Source organism: Ambystoma mexicanum, chromosome 6p (genome assembly GCF_040938575.1).
Source record: "Ambystoma mexicanum isolate Mex_15411 chromosome 6p, UKY_AmexF1_1, whole genome shotgun sequence".
NCBI classification, from domain to species: domain Eukaryota; kingdom Metazoa; phylum Chordata; class Amphibia; order Caudata; family Ambystomatidae; genus Ambystoma; species Ambystoma mexicanum.
In genome coordinates this window covers 725316525-725331973 of record NC_090935.1, presented here as the reverse complement: position 1 = coordinate 725331973, position 15449 = coordinate 725316525, and the positions used below count along the sequence as shown (strand labels likewise).

At 44.8% G+C, this 15449-nt stretch overlaps 1 protein-coding gene across 12 annotated transcripts in view; it reads left to right on the top strand.

Moving 5' to 3' along the window:
- MEF2C (myocyte enhancer factor 2C) overlaps window positions 1–15040 on the top strand; it is a 597063-nt gene extending 582023 nt beyond the window's left edge. For 9 of the 12 annotated variants that reach the window (XM_069627597.1, XM_069627602.1, XM_069627600.1 and 6 more), the window contains one exon: window positions 11373–15040. In XM_069627597.1, the coding sequence (XP_069483698.1) occupies window positions 11373–11694 (322 nt within the window). In that variant the 3' untranslated portion in view covers window positions 11695–15040. The remainder of the gene's footprint in view (window positions 1–11372) is intronic. The other 3 variants (XM_069627607.1, XM_069627606.1, XM_069627605.1) reach the window with 1 other exon arrangement.
- The last annotated feature ends 409 nt before the right edge of the window (window positions 15041–15449 follow it).

The window sequence follows — 15449 nt, the reverse complement described above, 5'->3', positions numbered from 1 at the left end:
TAATTTCCAGGTGCCACAATAGTGGCCTGCCAGCGCACGCCTGCAGGCCATCTTGAATATACCCCGCGCTACACTAACTGAACCTGCGCTCCCGTTGAGCCGCCCCCGTGTGGCGACCCTCAGCAGACTCATCTCTTGCCACCTGCCTCCCTTCAAATCTCCCCAAGAAGACGTCAACCAACTGGAAAATGACCCCCTTCATCCAACATCACCAGCACCCCAACATGATCTGTGCTACCCATTTACCACTCATTCCTACCACCTGGCGCAGGAACTGCGCATCAGCCCTAACCTGCCTGCGTTCCAAGCCTAGATTTACAGTGCAATATGCCCTTAACTTGTTAAACCTGTCCCTTAATCAAAGTCTTGATCTTCTCTGTCTCACAGAAGCCGGGCTCGCTGCTGGCTGCAATCCAATCCTTGGAGAGCCAGTCCCCCGGCCTTTTAGCCTCCTGCGCTCTCATAGAACACAGAATCCTCGCCCTAATCTTCCGATCCTCTCACACGGTGATAAATGCCAATGCCAACACTTACCACACCTTTCAATACCACTGGATTCAATGCCACCCCGGCAACCGTGACTGGATGAACATCCTCCCTAGCTGCCGCCCGCCCAAGCTCAATCCCACCTTTGCCAATGACCCGGCCAACCTCAAGGTCCAACTTGACCTTTCCTCAGAAAACACCATAGTCCTGGCGATGTGACTGTACAGCGGGAGCAATCGGGTACCAAAGCTGGCTGTAACCTGAACCACAACATGGAATCTCTAGGACTAACCAAACACGTGACCTCACCCTCCCATCAGCCTGTTGCTCTCTTGACCATATATATATGTATATATATATATATATATATATATATATATATATAGGATGGCAAAACTGATGTTGCTAAGCACCTGCCTATCGTATGACCTCATCACTCAGCTGTTCCATTTCAAACCCCATTTTACCCACCATATCCCAATTGCGCGCTCAACAGCCTCCCGTAAGAAAGAATCAGTGGAAGCATCTAAATATTCAAAATCCGACTGTTCGCCTCAGGAACGCGCAACCTCCTATCAAGGAAATTAACACGTACTTGTGAGTAGCGAAATACTCCACTCCTTAATGTCATCCTCCCTCTTAAAAGCACCAGAAATAACAAGAAGCCCCTTTCTGATAAATGATTCCCTCCTGCCTGACCCAATTCTGGCCTAAATAGAAAGGTGGGGGCTCTAGACAAGCAGTCGAGGACATATCTCTCCCGCCCAGTCCAAGCTGCAACCTCAGGCCAGCTCAGGTTCTACAGAGCCTCTGCTTACCAGGCAAAAAAAGGCTGGTCACTCTTCCAAAATATTCTGCACTAAATACCCCCATACAGATCTCTTAAAAGTGCTTGAGGAACTCTCAAAGCTACCCGTGACCAACACTCCCTTCACTTCTACCCAGAAACTCTGGGATGAAATGGCCCTTCTCTTCCAATTTAAAACCGCTACCAGCTGATTTAATGTCTCCAGCCACCTTGTACTGGTCCCTTTAGCTAAACCTCCATGCAACTTAATTGCACCCTCCCAACTTCTGCTTTCTCCCACTTCTCCTCACCCTCCTCTTTTCAGTTTCATACACTCCTCACTGAACGCAAGGTCCTGAATCACGGTCCGATCCAGTCCCCCATGTGAAGTTTGGAAGCATTCCTCCATTTTGTATTGCTTGTTATTCTTGTGCTATACATCCCCCGTTCAGCGGATGTTGATGTTCTTCCATAACACCTTGGATCAACCACTCGATCTCTACCTCTCTTGAAGGGAGCAAGGGTTATGCGTCTCCTGATGAAGGCTAGTCTGGATGGCATAGATCTCGTCCACTGCATATCAATCTCAAAGTTGCCTTTTTTTGCCAAACGGCTTGACAGGGCCGTATGTGACCAACTCCAAGCCAACATTGAAGTCAATTACACCCGCAGCAACAAAAGGGCAGGGATCAGGCTCAGAAGAGAAGGGCTGTGACCTAGTAGATTGTGTTGTACTGCCCCATCAACTCATACAAGTGTACTAACTGGGTGAAGTTGAAGCCCTTTTAAATTAGAGGACATGCTCATCTGGGACGCACCCCTCTCCCACCCACCCTTGAAAGAGAGTCCATGGGTGGGTGCCATGGGCACTTGCCACGCCCCCGTCAACACTGTTGAAGCCATAGGATTTATCATTGGTTGCAATCTCTCACTCAAGTCCCAAGTGCATTCATTGCTCAGCTTTTGGTTCTTTTAGCTCAAGCTGCTCCATCAAATCTCCCCCTTCTTCTCCTGGGCAGGCAGAGTGACAGCCATAAATACACCTCCTCGTTGACTTTGGCAACCATCACTTTCTGGGCCTCCAGCATGAACAGATTCAGCACCCTCAATGCACCCAGAATGCAGCAAGCAAACTACTGGTGTGCCTTAACTGCAGAGAATGTGTCTCTCCAGCCTTCTTCAACCCCCAATGACTGCATTTCACCAAAAGATACCAATTAAAAGCGACCTGCATTTCCCACAAAGTCCTGTATGGACTTGATGCCCAAGTCCTGGTTTCCAAATGGTCTTGCACACCGCTCCAAGAATTTGCATTCAGCCAGTGCCACTGGCTTCTGTTTCCCAATCATAAACTAGAAATCTAAAGGAGGGGACGTTGCCTTAGAAGCTTGAGCTGAACTGTGGAACTAACATTCCTGTCCCCTCTCTGTCATGAGCAGCCCAACTCAAATTCAGAAAAGAGTTGAAACCTCACTTTTCTGAAAGTACTTTCCCTCCTATGACCTGTTCCCCCCCCCGACCTCCTGCTGAGGCCACCCATGCATGTAACCCATCACACATGTGAAGATACATGAATACATTCCAGATTCCCCATCGCCTATAGTGGCCGCACATAACGCATGCTCCCTCTTGCAGAAGCTATGGTTGCTTTTACACTTTTGAACCCTGTCTCAGCGATAATCTATTTTATGAGTCAAAAATTACCCATTTTTAGAGTATAATTGTTTTATTGCTGTTTTTGAAAGCGAGATATAACATTTCCTACCAAATATAGATGGCAAGGCTGTGCAGATTCAGAGTTGCAGTCATCGAATACGCCGTGCTCAACTCCCCAAAAGTATGTGATACATATGGAAAATCTCTCTGTGTGCATACATGTAACAAAAAGTTATTCTCAGCACTTCATGTTGCTACAGTAGGACTATAGCGCGACCTTCGGCGGGCAGGATGCGCAACGCATATGTGATGAAGGCACATCGCATACTCCATGGCACGCTTCTGGCTGTTTATGGCCATTGAAGAGAGATATGAAGTACCCAATGAATCTGGAGGACCGTGGAGACAGCACGCTGGTGTCTCGAGGAGCAGGGGCCCCTGGGCTGCACAGCGGCTTCCTAACTGCCACGGGAGCTTCACCTGAGACTCCCTTAGAGGCCTTATCAAGGAATTTTTAGTTGAAGCCAGATTCTCTGAAAAGAGGATAGATTCTGCACTTAATAAAGGGTTGTTCGCTACTTGGCATAGGTCACTGCTTTGTGTTGTTTTTCCAGTGAGCCAGAATAGTGTCAATGGCAGTGAGCACTACGATAGTTGCACCAACCATGGTGATTCTTAACCCATTGGCGAGGGTGATAGCTCAGGGGCAGCGCGTCTGTCTGCGAAGCAAGACAACGCAGCGCAACTCAGGTTTGAATCCCGATCCCAGCGCGTTATAAAAGGTCAATTGGAATTATAATACCAATTTCCTCCCCACCATGTTTTGAGATCAAATAGATCCGTTTACGGGGCAGGGAGACCTCAATAATCTGATAATCTGCCTTAAATCCCTTTTCTCCGTGCCACAGTGCCAGCACAGACCCGAGGCGCCCAGTCCTGTCTGCTGCTGTTGGACCTGGAAACACATTAACTTTCAATTCGGTCGCTCTTCATACGTTGCCCCAATATTGTCTCTCTTGTGTCACCTCCAGTTTGACTCCCATATCTTCTCTGATATAAATTGAACGTCTTGCTTTAATACCTCCTTCCCGGCCCCGTATTAGCATGTGGTACACTTCAGCGGTGCTCCCTTTGCAGCCATACACGTATGCAGGATTGCACTAGGGTTGAACACCCCTCAGCCCTCAGTGAGAGTCTCCTATTGCTGCCCTTTTCGGTGTCAGGCCACCCTTCTCAAACCGCTCATTCAGGCATCTAGTACCCGAGGAAGCTCTCCGTTTTTCTGCAAACCACCTAGGAGACAACAAATCGCCAGCTTTATCATAACTGTGACTCTGTTGTGTCGCCAGAGACACCGTTTTATTTGAGCACAACATGTGTCATATTTCAGGATATTTAGGCAGATCACGAGCTGTAAATCTCGGAGTCCTCCCACTATGACAACGAGCACAGGAACCCCCCAATGCTACCGCATTCGATGGAAATAGACACATCCTATATTTCTCCAGCCACCACCGCCAAAGCTTTTTCCCAGGAACTGGAGCGCAGCCAAGCCCTAGACATGGGCAAGGCGAAGGCCTCAGGACAGTTGATGAAATAGGGGGGGGGGGATTTACCTCTCGCTCCCACTTTCTCTTTTGCAAGCGAGCATGCCTTCTTGCCGGTCCACTGAAATAGTGCCATAACGTGATACCATTGTTTAAGTAGAGCATTTGGAATTCCACAGGAAGCATAGCGGGTTTGCCCAATAGCATAAGAGTAATCTGGATTTCATAGGGCCCGACCAGCATTCAGGGGACCGATTACCCAACGTATCTCTGTATCGGGCGCTTTCGCAATAAGTTCATCAGCAGCAGATCCTGTTCTTTTTCAGTTTCTCCCAGAATGAGATCATAAACACGTGACCTTCTGCATCTGGCAAATACACCCTGCCTCCCTAGCAGTGGCTCCGCTGCTCTACACAGATAATGGGAATGCTTCATTCCTGGATCCATTTGGTTTGTACCCAGGGGTTTTCCAAAAGATGTTCATGGTTTCCAGAGCAGTTGCCATGGACTCCTCCGGGCTGAGGAAGAACAGGAGGGTGCCATCTGCGGCTCGCATCATCTGATGCTTGCCATCCACAGACCCAGACGCTTTTATATCCCTCCACATAATTAGCAGCAGAGGCGCCGGGATTAACATGACAAGCATTGGAGCTAGAGGGGTATTCTTCCTTGTCCCCCTGCCCAGCTCCAAATATGGTGAGCAATCAGCCTTCATGCACATACAAGCTTTTGGGAGTTCTATCATGCTAGGGTCAATTCTATACATGTTTCCTCTATCCCAGAACATATTAAGGATTCCCAGCGGTAGGATCCCACCACCTGATCAAAAGACTTCTCACCTATTATAAGACCCACCCAGTCCTTCTGACCCTGTTGGCCACATCCATCAAATTACAAAGGAAGCGCGTGATATCTCCTGGATCTAGGATGTGTGCCAGGCAGCATCCCTTCCAATCCCAGTCCCAGAACCTTTGCAAGTAGCTAACACTGGTCAATACTTCTTTATAAAAAAAATAATGTCGTTTTGGCTTCTTTCTTAAATACTAGAATCATGATCTCAGCCAAAGTGTACCCCTCCACATTAGCCGCTAGCTACATATTTGGGAGAACTTTTTTGGATGGTATTTTGTTGTATAAGGGGACTGCCGTGTCAACGCAACTGATAACACCAGTTGTAAGCCAGCAGAGTGGACTTTACTAGCAGTAGAGTATACACCCCTCCTGTAATGGATGGCATTTAATTTGGGCCCGAAATGATTGCCGCCATCCTTCCATAGGGAAATCTTCCCGCTGGGACTGTGTAGCACAGCATAGCGTGCAAGCACACCAGTACTCCAATACTAGCACATAGTACACAGAAAGGAAAACTTGCCTCGCAGAGCATTAGGTTTTTTAATGACTGAAATAGTCGTCTCTTAATTTTCTAAATACATGCTGTTTCTCTCTAATTGAACTTTGTTCATTATTCTCAGAAAACAACCCTCATTGCGCCTTACAGCGTAAAGCCAAAGTACCCCCCATTCAGGAGCACAGACCTCTGGTTTTCCTGGGTGGGGGGTTGCCGGCGCCCCCCCCCGAATAAATAGTCCACTTGAACGTATAGCAGATGGCCATTCCTGGGGGGGAGGGGCAGGCTCCGTAGCACTCACGTACTTGGTGCCCCTGCACCCATTGAAGGGAATGTGAATCCCACGTCTGAGCAGGTAAGCCCTCGCACTGGCAGCCATATCTAAATTTCCTGCACAAAACAGAGCGCGGGGGTCATTGGCTATCATTGCTGCTGGCACCTGATTTATGTACAAAGGAACAGTTCTGTAAAGGGGCACAATCTCCTTGCTTCCATACATTTTTTTATGTGCATGAATGCTCCATGTTGCTCCTAATGTGGTATTTGCACTATATAAGTGAAAAGTAAACTTGCACGTTCCGAATGCTCACAAGGCCTAGTAGGACCGCCCTTTCCTGTTCATCAGTTTATTCTATTTGCCTGTGTTCCCATGTTCCCTCCCCCTTTGGCCTGTGGGCGCTTTAAAACACAATTTCTTGATATATAGGCGCCTTACAAATGCACAATAAAATAAATAAATAAAAATAACAATTTCCTATTTCTCACTGCGAAAGCGCTGCACGTGAAACATTTTTATATACAAATATCATTACCCAAAAGAAGTTAGTACTAATTTAACACCCTCAGAAGGAGTTGAGTTGGCCTAACACCTGCAGATCACACAGAAATCTCAGTAGTGAGTGCTCAACCCACTAAGCTATCTTACTGGCTATCTTAAAAAAATGTATGGCTAAATACACATTCCTTTGATGACCAGCCCTTCCCACAAGCACTGAATGGCGGAGCATTCCTGCCATAAAGGATTCCAAAAGGACTATGCTGGCACATGACATGCCTTAGCTCTGATGCAAATGATTAATTACATTTGCTACCCACAATATTCAACCAATGGACAGAAATGCATAGTAATAGAATGCAGGCCTTCATTTCTCAAAGTCATCCGTTTTTTTTAGAAAGGGCAGAAGGAACACACTTCCTTTTTTTGTTGCTTTGGCTGTTTTGATAAACTATGCCTTTAACCAAAACTATTTCCATAGGAAGTGAAGACAGGATGGAGATGGATGTGAGGAGGGACAAACCGGCTGTTGTCTGTTTGTTACCCACCTATTCACCACCCATATCCATGCCAGTCCCTATGGCAATTCCAGCCCTTTATCTGCCCGTGCCCACCAAAAACACATCTAGGATCTATTTGAGCCGTGTCTGTTCTTTCTGAGCATCTTTCCTAAAAATAATGACTTGTTTGCAGCTATAATCCAGCTCCTCGTATAATAAAACAATCTTTAAGAAGTGTGTCTTCAGCCTCTTGATTATTACCAAAACGTGTGTCCGTGCATCTGTTCCTTGCACTGAACTGCTGTTAAAAACCAGCTTTGGCAAAGCCAACAGTTTTGGGCCTTGTTTAGGCATTAGATAGGCATGTGCAAAGCACTGTCAAATATGTCCAATACTAAGAACATTTTCCAGCTGTTGCCATCTGATATCCAGGTACTACCATTATGTGAGTGCCTTGAAAATACCTACATGAAAGTCAAAGCTGCTGGCTTCCCTAATGATTGTCCCAAAAGCATTGTTTTTATTGCATTTTTTTACATTTCTGCCAGTACTGCTCAATACTGCTCTGTGCCTCTGAGGTACCCGGGCTTCCGACAGTTTTAGGTATAATATGAGTAAGAGAAGGCACTCTCGGTGACTGCCTTCTTTAAAAAAAAATAATAATAACGTTTGATATCTTCCCCGCCAGTTCTGTCTTCAAGGATAGTTAATATGCAGTAACATGGGGACATTTCTCCTCCAATCCTTTTTTCGAAAAATGCAGGGATCAAATTCCAGTTTGAAGTGTAATATATATCAGTGGCCCTTCCTCCTCTTCTAGCCCCCCTGTCACAGGTCCCCCCGAGTTTGGGGAGCATAGTTCCCCCAATCCAATTTAGGGCATACAACAGAACCTCTTCTGCTCTCTCTAGATCAAATCTATTGTTCACCTGAAGTACACATCATTTCAAAATAAAAACTCTCCAATGTTGCATAGTTCTGCATGCTACTGTGTAATTTGCAAATGTTCCTAAGCCATCTTTCCCTGGGATGTCCAGTCCTTTGGAGGAGTAAATCTATTCATGTTCTCCCAGACTCTGCATATATGAAGGCAGACAAAAGTAGTACAAGGCTAGACATCCGAATGGAAAGAACCGTTCAAAGATTTTCCAGAGGACCGAGCTGCAAAATACACTTTCTCCACTAGGTGGTGGTTTCGTACAAGGAATCACATTTCCTTGATGAAATGAGCGCATTCCTCATTTGGCTTCCTTGTCTGCAGAACGTTAATATGTGTATGCAGTTTTCCTAGATTCAATAGCAAAGAGCCACCCACTTCCTAACATCTTGTAGGGTGTAAGGAAAATTGCATGTCAACACGGAGGTTTATGAACAAGAACCCGTCTCTCCTTGTTAGTAAGGTAGTCTCAGTCATTGCGGTTAATCATTCTCGTAGTGAATTGACTGCGAATGACGCCGTGCACATTTCAGAATGAGCTTCCAACCAGGAACAGGGAATCCCCACTGAGGTTTCACAGTTCTTGCTAAGTACGCTCTGGCAACGCCCTCTACCTTCAATGGAATCTGGACCCCCTACTGCACTCCCAACTGAGATGTACTTCTGACAGGACACAATTCCACGCCCAGAAAACGGGAATACGTCAAGTTCTATGGAGAAGAGCGCGCAGCAGTGTTACAGGAAGACGTTCACGTGCCCCACGATGCTTTCTATCACTAAGCTAAACTTCAATCCGTAACTCTCTGCGGTTGGATGCAGAGGTCGGGTCTCTCCCCCAACCCCCATTCTCCACCCTCCTGCTTCAGAAGCAAGCTCAAGTGTTCTGAACAGTTGTTCACATTTGCTGTATGATCATTAATATGAAATCAATGGCAAACTAAAAATAGTTCTGTTGGCATCCTTATTTACCGTTTGATTCACCCTGTGTAACATAGGGTCGCGGTATGGTCCGGCATCCCTTGCTGCACATGTCCTGCTAATCTGCATTCAATTCCAGAGGCCCGAGCACACAATCTCGAGCTGCCAAACCCAGGCTCGCTGTGGCCGCCACCTACTGGCACCCTCAGAATCTGCTCTTGTCATCATTACACCAGATGTGTCCTTCATTAAATGCGCCCATGCCAGATACAAAAAAAGCAGGTTTCCTACATTTTATTACAAGAAAATCGAGAATGCACTTACAAGCATCTAGAAAGCACCCATTGGCAATGCCAACACTTTGGGCTTTTGTGCAGATATGGCAAGGTATTGGCCAGGCCTTGCCGTAATGGTACTAACTGGCCATTAATGGTGACACCTTGAAAATGCCCCACGTACCCTGGGCATATAATAGCAATGCCTGGCAAATAATAACTTTACACAAGACGAAGCTCTTGACTTTACTAATGCTTGTTTTTAGCAGGACTTCAGTGAAGCGCATGCATACTTTTGATAAATTAATTTAATAAAGGCAGATTGTTAAGACATTTGTAGCACACCAGTAGCTGGATTAAAGCTCCAATTAAACTGTTAGCTCTCGGAAGACGATATGATGAAATGAAAATGACACAAAGGAAGACTGCTTTGAAAAAACCCTGGCAGGCAATTTGAGTGCAAAGTTTGATTTTAAGGCTTTATAAAGTTAGCCCAAAGAGATCCCAGATGTGTGTGTTCTGGGCAGTGAGATGCAGGAAGTCGGTAGGAACGGCGATATGGATTAGCATGGCCATGGGTGGTAAAAAAAAAAAACACCTCTAAGAATTGGTTCCCTCCTCATATGCCGTATCTCCCCAGCTGCATTCCTGTACATTAGTATTAGCCCATGGGTGATGTAAAAGGGCCACCTTATTGCCAAAACTAAAAATGGAAGCTCTCAAATTAGGGTTCAGGAAGGCTTAGGGCATATGGCACATTCTTTGAAGTGGCTAACGGGTGTTTGCGTCATATTTTGTGAGAAATAAGGGCAGACAGCGGCATTTGACAAGAAATCCAAATTGCACGTACAGGGCCACCAACGTTACCACTTAGGAGCTGCAGGGTCCTGTGCATGCAGTTTTAAAGGTCCATGAGGCAGAGTGGACAATGAATGAGTCAAAGCAGGGCAAACCTCTATTTTGGACTTGGTCCTAAAAGAGGCAGCCTTTGGTAACGGATCCCTATGGAATCTGCCTGTCTTCACGGTTTGCAAAACCGAGACGGATCTTATCTCTGCTCCCTGCCCATCCTCTGTATTGTTTCTGCTGAAAAATGGGGACGAGCGGGGAACTGTGGCATTAAAACACTACTCCTTGCTTTTACGCTTCTATTTCCCACTCTGCCCCATTTAAAATGAGGCCGGCAGTGACAGTGCAACTCAGGCAAACTCATGAAATCCAGTACATCCTGGTGAGAATGTATTGAAATGATTTTAAAAAAATATTCAAGGCACCCAGATTCACCCTTTATGGAGTGTCTCTCTATTTTGCCCCCCCCCCCCCACCAGCCTCAAAAGGAAGCTAGCCAAATAGAAATCAAGGTCAACCCGCAACAGCGGTTTAAATAAAAATGCACACTGCTAGCCACTAAGCAGTTAATAAAAAACTGTTTATTACACCCCCTACAATAGCTGCACACAGGGTGTGTGAGATATGCACAGTTTAGTTCAGATTGTTTTCTCGTAATGATTTCTTTTTATTGGATAGATTGCTTTATTTCCTAAAAATATATCCTAGGGCATTTGTCTCCCTAATGCTGCTACACAATATGCTCATTCATGCAAAGGCGCGCTGCTGTGGAAGTTGTGTGTTTCAGGCAACCTTTTCCCTGATTAATGTGACTTTGTTAATCAGGTTCCTGGCTGCCATGTGGCCTCGTAGTTCCATAGTTGTCGCTCTGTGGGGATAGTTTGGCCTAGAGTTGTGGGGAAAAACATCTTCAGGGATTTGGAGGTGCTGATGTTGTCATCCATTCACGGCCTGTAGAAATATAATGCGCTATTTCTGGAGCTAGTCCTCTGCTCCCCAGAATCAAGCCCCCACTTTAGATTTACAATAGGGCATATAGGTTAACACTACTGACTATGCAGAGTTCTAATGGTGAAACATAAGAGATCAGAAAGGGAGCCCTGCTAGCACATGATTGCGCTTTCTCAGTTCATATATCATTCTGGTATCTTTTGAAACTGTCCCCTTAACCTTCACGATGCACTCCACTAACATCTGTGTGACTCTTTCCACTGTAGCCGTGAGTGAGCGTTTGTGAGTGTCTGGGGGCTCTGTGCATCCCCATTCTGTAACTGGGTTTCCTTTCCTCCTACAGAGTTTGCACTAGCACTCACTTATCTCAGAGTACAAATCTCTCCCTGCCTTCTACTCAAAGCCTCAACATCAAGTCAGAACCTGTTTCTCCTCCTAGAGACCGTACCAACACGCCATCGGGGTACCATCACCACACGCGTCTTGAGGCGGGGAGGTCGCCCGGCGACAGTCTGAGCAGCTGCAGCAGTTCGTATGATGGAAGCGACCGCGAGGATCACCGGAACGATTTCCATTCCCCCATTGGACTCCTCCGACCTTCGCCGGACGAACGGGAAAGTCCGACAGTCAAGCGCATGCGGCTCTCTGAAGGATGGGCGACATGATGAAATAATTGAATATGCATTTTTTTTTCTTGCAGTGTGTGTGTGCTATACATTTAAGGGGAAGGGGAGGAGGGAAGGGTATATATGCATTATATATGTGCTGTGTGTGGAAAAAAGTCAGGTACTCTGTTTTTGTAGAAGTACTTTCAATTGACTCAGTGATCCAATACGTGGTTAAGCAGAGAAGTTTGGGATCGCAAGCTCAGCACTTGAGTTGTACAAAAAAACACTTGTACAAATTAGATTTTAAGACTAACTTCTATCACTGTTGTGCTCCCTTGCAAAATGTATGTTACAGTAGATAGTGTCATGTTGCAGGTTCAACGTTATTTACATGTAAATAGACAAAAGGAAACTTTTGCCAGAAGTGGCAGGTATTTACTGAGAGAGAAAGCAGCTGTTATGCAACCTATAGAAAATGTACAGATGTTTTGACTGACCCAACATGGTGGAGTCCACAAAAAACTGGGTATCCACCGAACACGCCGAACGCTCACAGACGAGCAGGCTCACCCAGTATGGCGCTCTGTTAAGAGGATTCAAAGACACTTAAAAGAAGGCCATGCTTAAAAGCGAAGGAGGTGTGTTTCTGGGCGTTTGTAAGCTCAATTATTTAAATTTTACAACCGGGTCTTCAATACTTATAAAATAGAAATATAAAAATATGTACATTGCATTTTGCTTATTTTCATATAAAAGAAAAGTAAAACAAAATTTGCAAAGCATTTGTTGCTTTTTGTAGATTATTCAAACCAGAATGTGTTTTTTCTTCGATAGCTTTGCTGGTATTATGAACAGTCCTAAAGAAAACAAGTGAAAGGGGCTTTTTTTGTACAGAAAGCACAACCCTAAAGCCATGAAGAACTCCATGCTTTGCTAACCAAGATTACTGTTTTTTTTTCCTTTGTTGAAGTTTTGTTTTTGAAATGTGTATTTCTAATTATATAAAGTAATATTAAGAACCTTTTTAAAAAAAAATCTGTGAAATTAACATGCTTGTGTATAGCTTTCTAATATATATATATATATTAATTATGGTAATAGCAGAAAGTTTTGTTATCTTAATAGTTGGGAAAGGGGGGATACACTTGTGCCGTTGCACCTCTAAGTCCTTTATGTAGTTCAGTGTCCTTCACACAGATTCATAGTCAGCGGTGTCGGGTAACAATGACAACCGGTGCGGTTTGAGCTGGTCATTAATTAATAACCAAAACCTAGTTAAATGATCCATCATTTTGCATTCAGTGGGGTGAACTGATATCCATTGTACATACTAATCCGCTCACGGTGACACTGTTTCACACGCTGTGGCAGATTACCAAGCTAATCTACACACCACGAAGCTACCCCCTTGCTAACAACCACTTTCCTCCCTGTAGCAAAACGCTTGTGCTCATGGTCTCAGTTGAAGAGTAGTTGAATTTAGCTCTGTTGAAAATATGCAAATGTCTCCCGAATGTGTTTTGTCCTCTCTTTACACTTCGGTTCTATCAGTATTGATCGATGGCAACAAGGTCTTAAATGAAAAATAGCCATAATGGATTGTGCACCTTGCAGTTTGACTCTGCAGCACATGGAATGTAAAGGGGGAGTCAGAGAGGGCTATCGCTCTCTTGGATACAGTTGCAGTATATTGTAAGTTAAGTAGGAAAGCAGGGTAGGGTGTAAATGCTCCCTTGGCAGTTTGTAGCGAATCCGGCTGTCTTTCTTCGCTAGCACAGGGAAAAATAAAATCCCAAGATGGCGGCTGTCGGTTGGCCCTCTAGTTTGCACTGATCAGTTCTGCTGTCCTGATGGCAATATAGTAAGAATTATTACCTATTTGTAAACTGATTTAATAAATAAAAGCACAACTTGCTTGTGATAAATCGTTTTCTGTAAACTATAACTTTCTACTTTTAGCCTATGTAACTTGCCATGTATTGTATTTGTAAAGATAATTCTGGCTTATGTGAACCCTTTATATTTAAGACTTGAGGGGCAGAGCCCTGCTGTGTAGATGAACCGGGCTACTTAAGAGATGTAGGCGGCATTCTTGATTGATCACAAACAGTGGCATTTTATATATAAACCTCCATTATTTTCTATTGAAATTCTAATTAAAACAATCTGTCTATGCGAATAGCTCTACATTAGCCATTTTTAACTATCAATTTATTTCCAGAAGAGGGATTTTGCAAGTATCCACCTTTTGTATACTGTATACACTATGCATAGCGGCCTTTCGTGTTGAACTTTTATCTCTGGATATTGCTTGAATGGTCTGTCCAACGTAGAACAAAGCCACTCGCTAGCACCTCCCCGGAACGAGTCAGATGAGGATCCTAGCTGTGATAATCACGTGACTACCTGTAAATTTAACATCACTATAGAATGCGTTGAAAGAAGCAAGAAACATAATCTTGACAAGAAGAACTCTCCTCCTGTAAATGTACTTGATTGTGTCTTACCTTGTTTCCCCAGTTCCCTTCCTTATAGTCCCACATTGCAGGCCGGCATACTCTGCTCTCCAACTTCTGGAACCCAGGAAGGCAAATGCCGTGTGTTGCTCTCTTTCCTTTCTTCTCTCTCTGAAAAGCCACTTGTAAACTGAATAAAGGCTATTGCCTAAATGTGGAGTACTTCATCAATTCTTGGTTTGGCCCTCTGTTGTGATGCCATCGCTTTCCTGGTATTACTTCCACGCCAGAGCAGATCTTGCAAAGGACTGATAGGATTGTGTTGCCCGCTGTTCAGCTGTTTTAGAAACTTAGACACAACGGAGAAAAGGCTTTTGTTGATATATTTTACCAAAGACATGGAGCAATCTAAGTGTTGAACCCTCTACGTCCTATTGCAAAATTCTGCGGTCAAACAATTCAGCCACAAAATATTGAATTCAATTTGTAATCCCTGATCCAACCTTGATATGGGAGCCTAATCATCTGATTGACCGAGGAGAACATTGAACGCCAATGCTCTCTGTAATGGGCCGCCAGAGTCGACGACGATCAACGTGGGCGCACCACTTGCATTGCTTCCGCTGGTTTGCTGTATCCTTTCATTTTTCTGGGGAGTGGTTTCCATGAAGCAGTATGACATACATCCAGTAGACTGTACATGAGAACATGCAAGCATTTGCAACAAACAGAGACTCACCGCGGCATAAGCTGGACTTTGTCGCCGCTAGATGACAAGATGTTGTGAGTAAGTTAAACCGCATCTGTATATCTCAAGGGACTTCATTCAGCCGTCTGTAGTGAACACCAATCGTGGGACAATTTCAAACGTTTCTCCTGCTGAAAATAAGGTATCATTTGTATTTTGCAGACAAATCAGTAAAGTTACTGGCTTTCTTAGTGATAAAGTGTGTCCGGTGCCTTATTTTTGTTAACATGTGATTTAGTGTGTAATTAAACATCAGAGCTAACTGCGCAAGGGCTGCGCAACTCTGAACATTCTCGCAGTGACCGTCAACATATTTCTCGATCACAGTATCTAATTTGTGTACAAATATGGTAAGCACTGGTAGTAGGTCTTTCCTCCTGTTTTCATCCCACAAAATATATGTATGTCTTTCGTTATCATCTTTTAAACACTAACTTTCTCCAAAACCCTGGCCGCTCTCCCTATTGTTGCACAGCCCCCCTCTGATTTCTTCAGGAGAAATGTATCATAAACATGTACGAGCTAGAAAGCTCTCCACCCCATTTCCTGAATTATGCTCAAGTCCTCAATATCCAGATGCTGCAGCCCTGCCCACAGACATGGTGCTG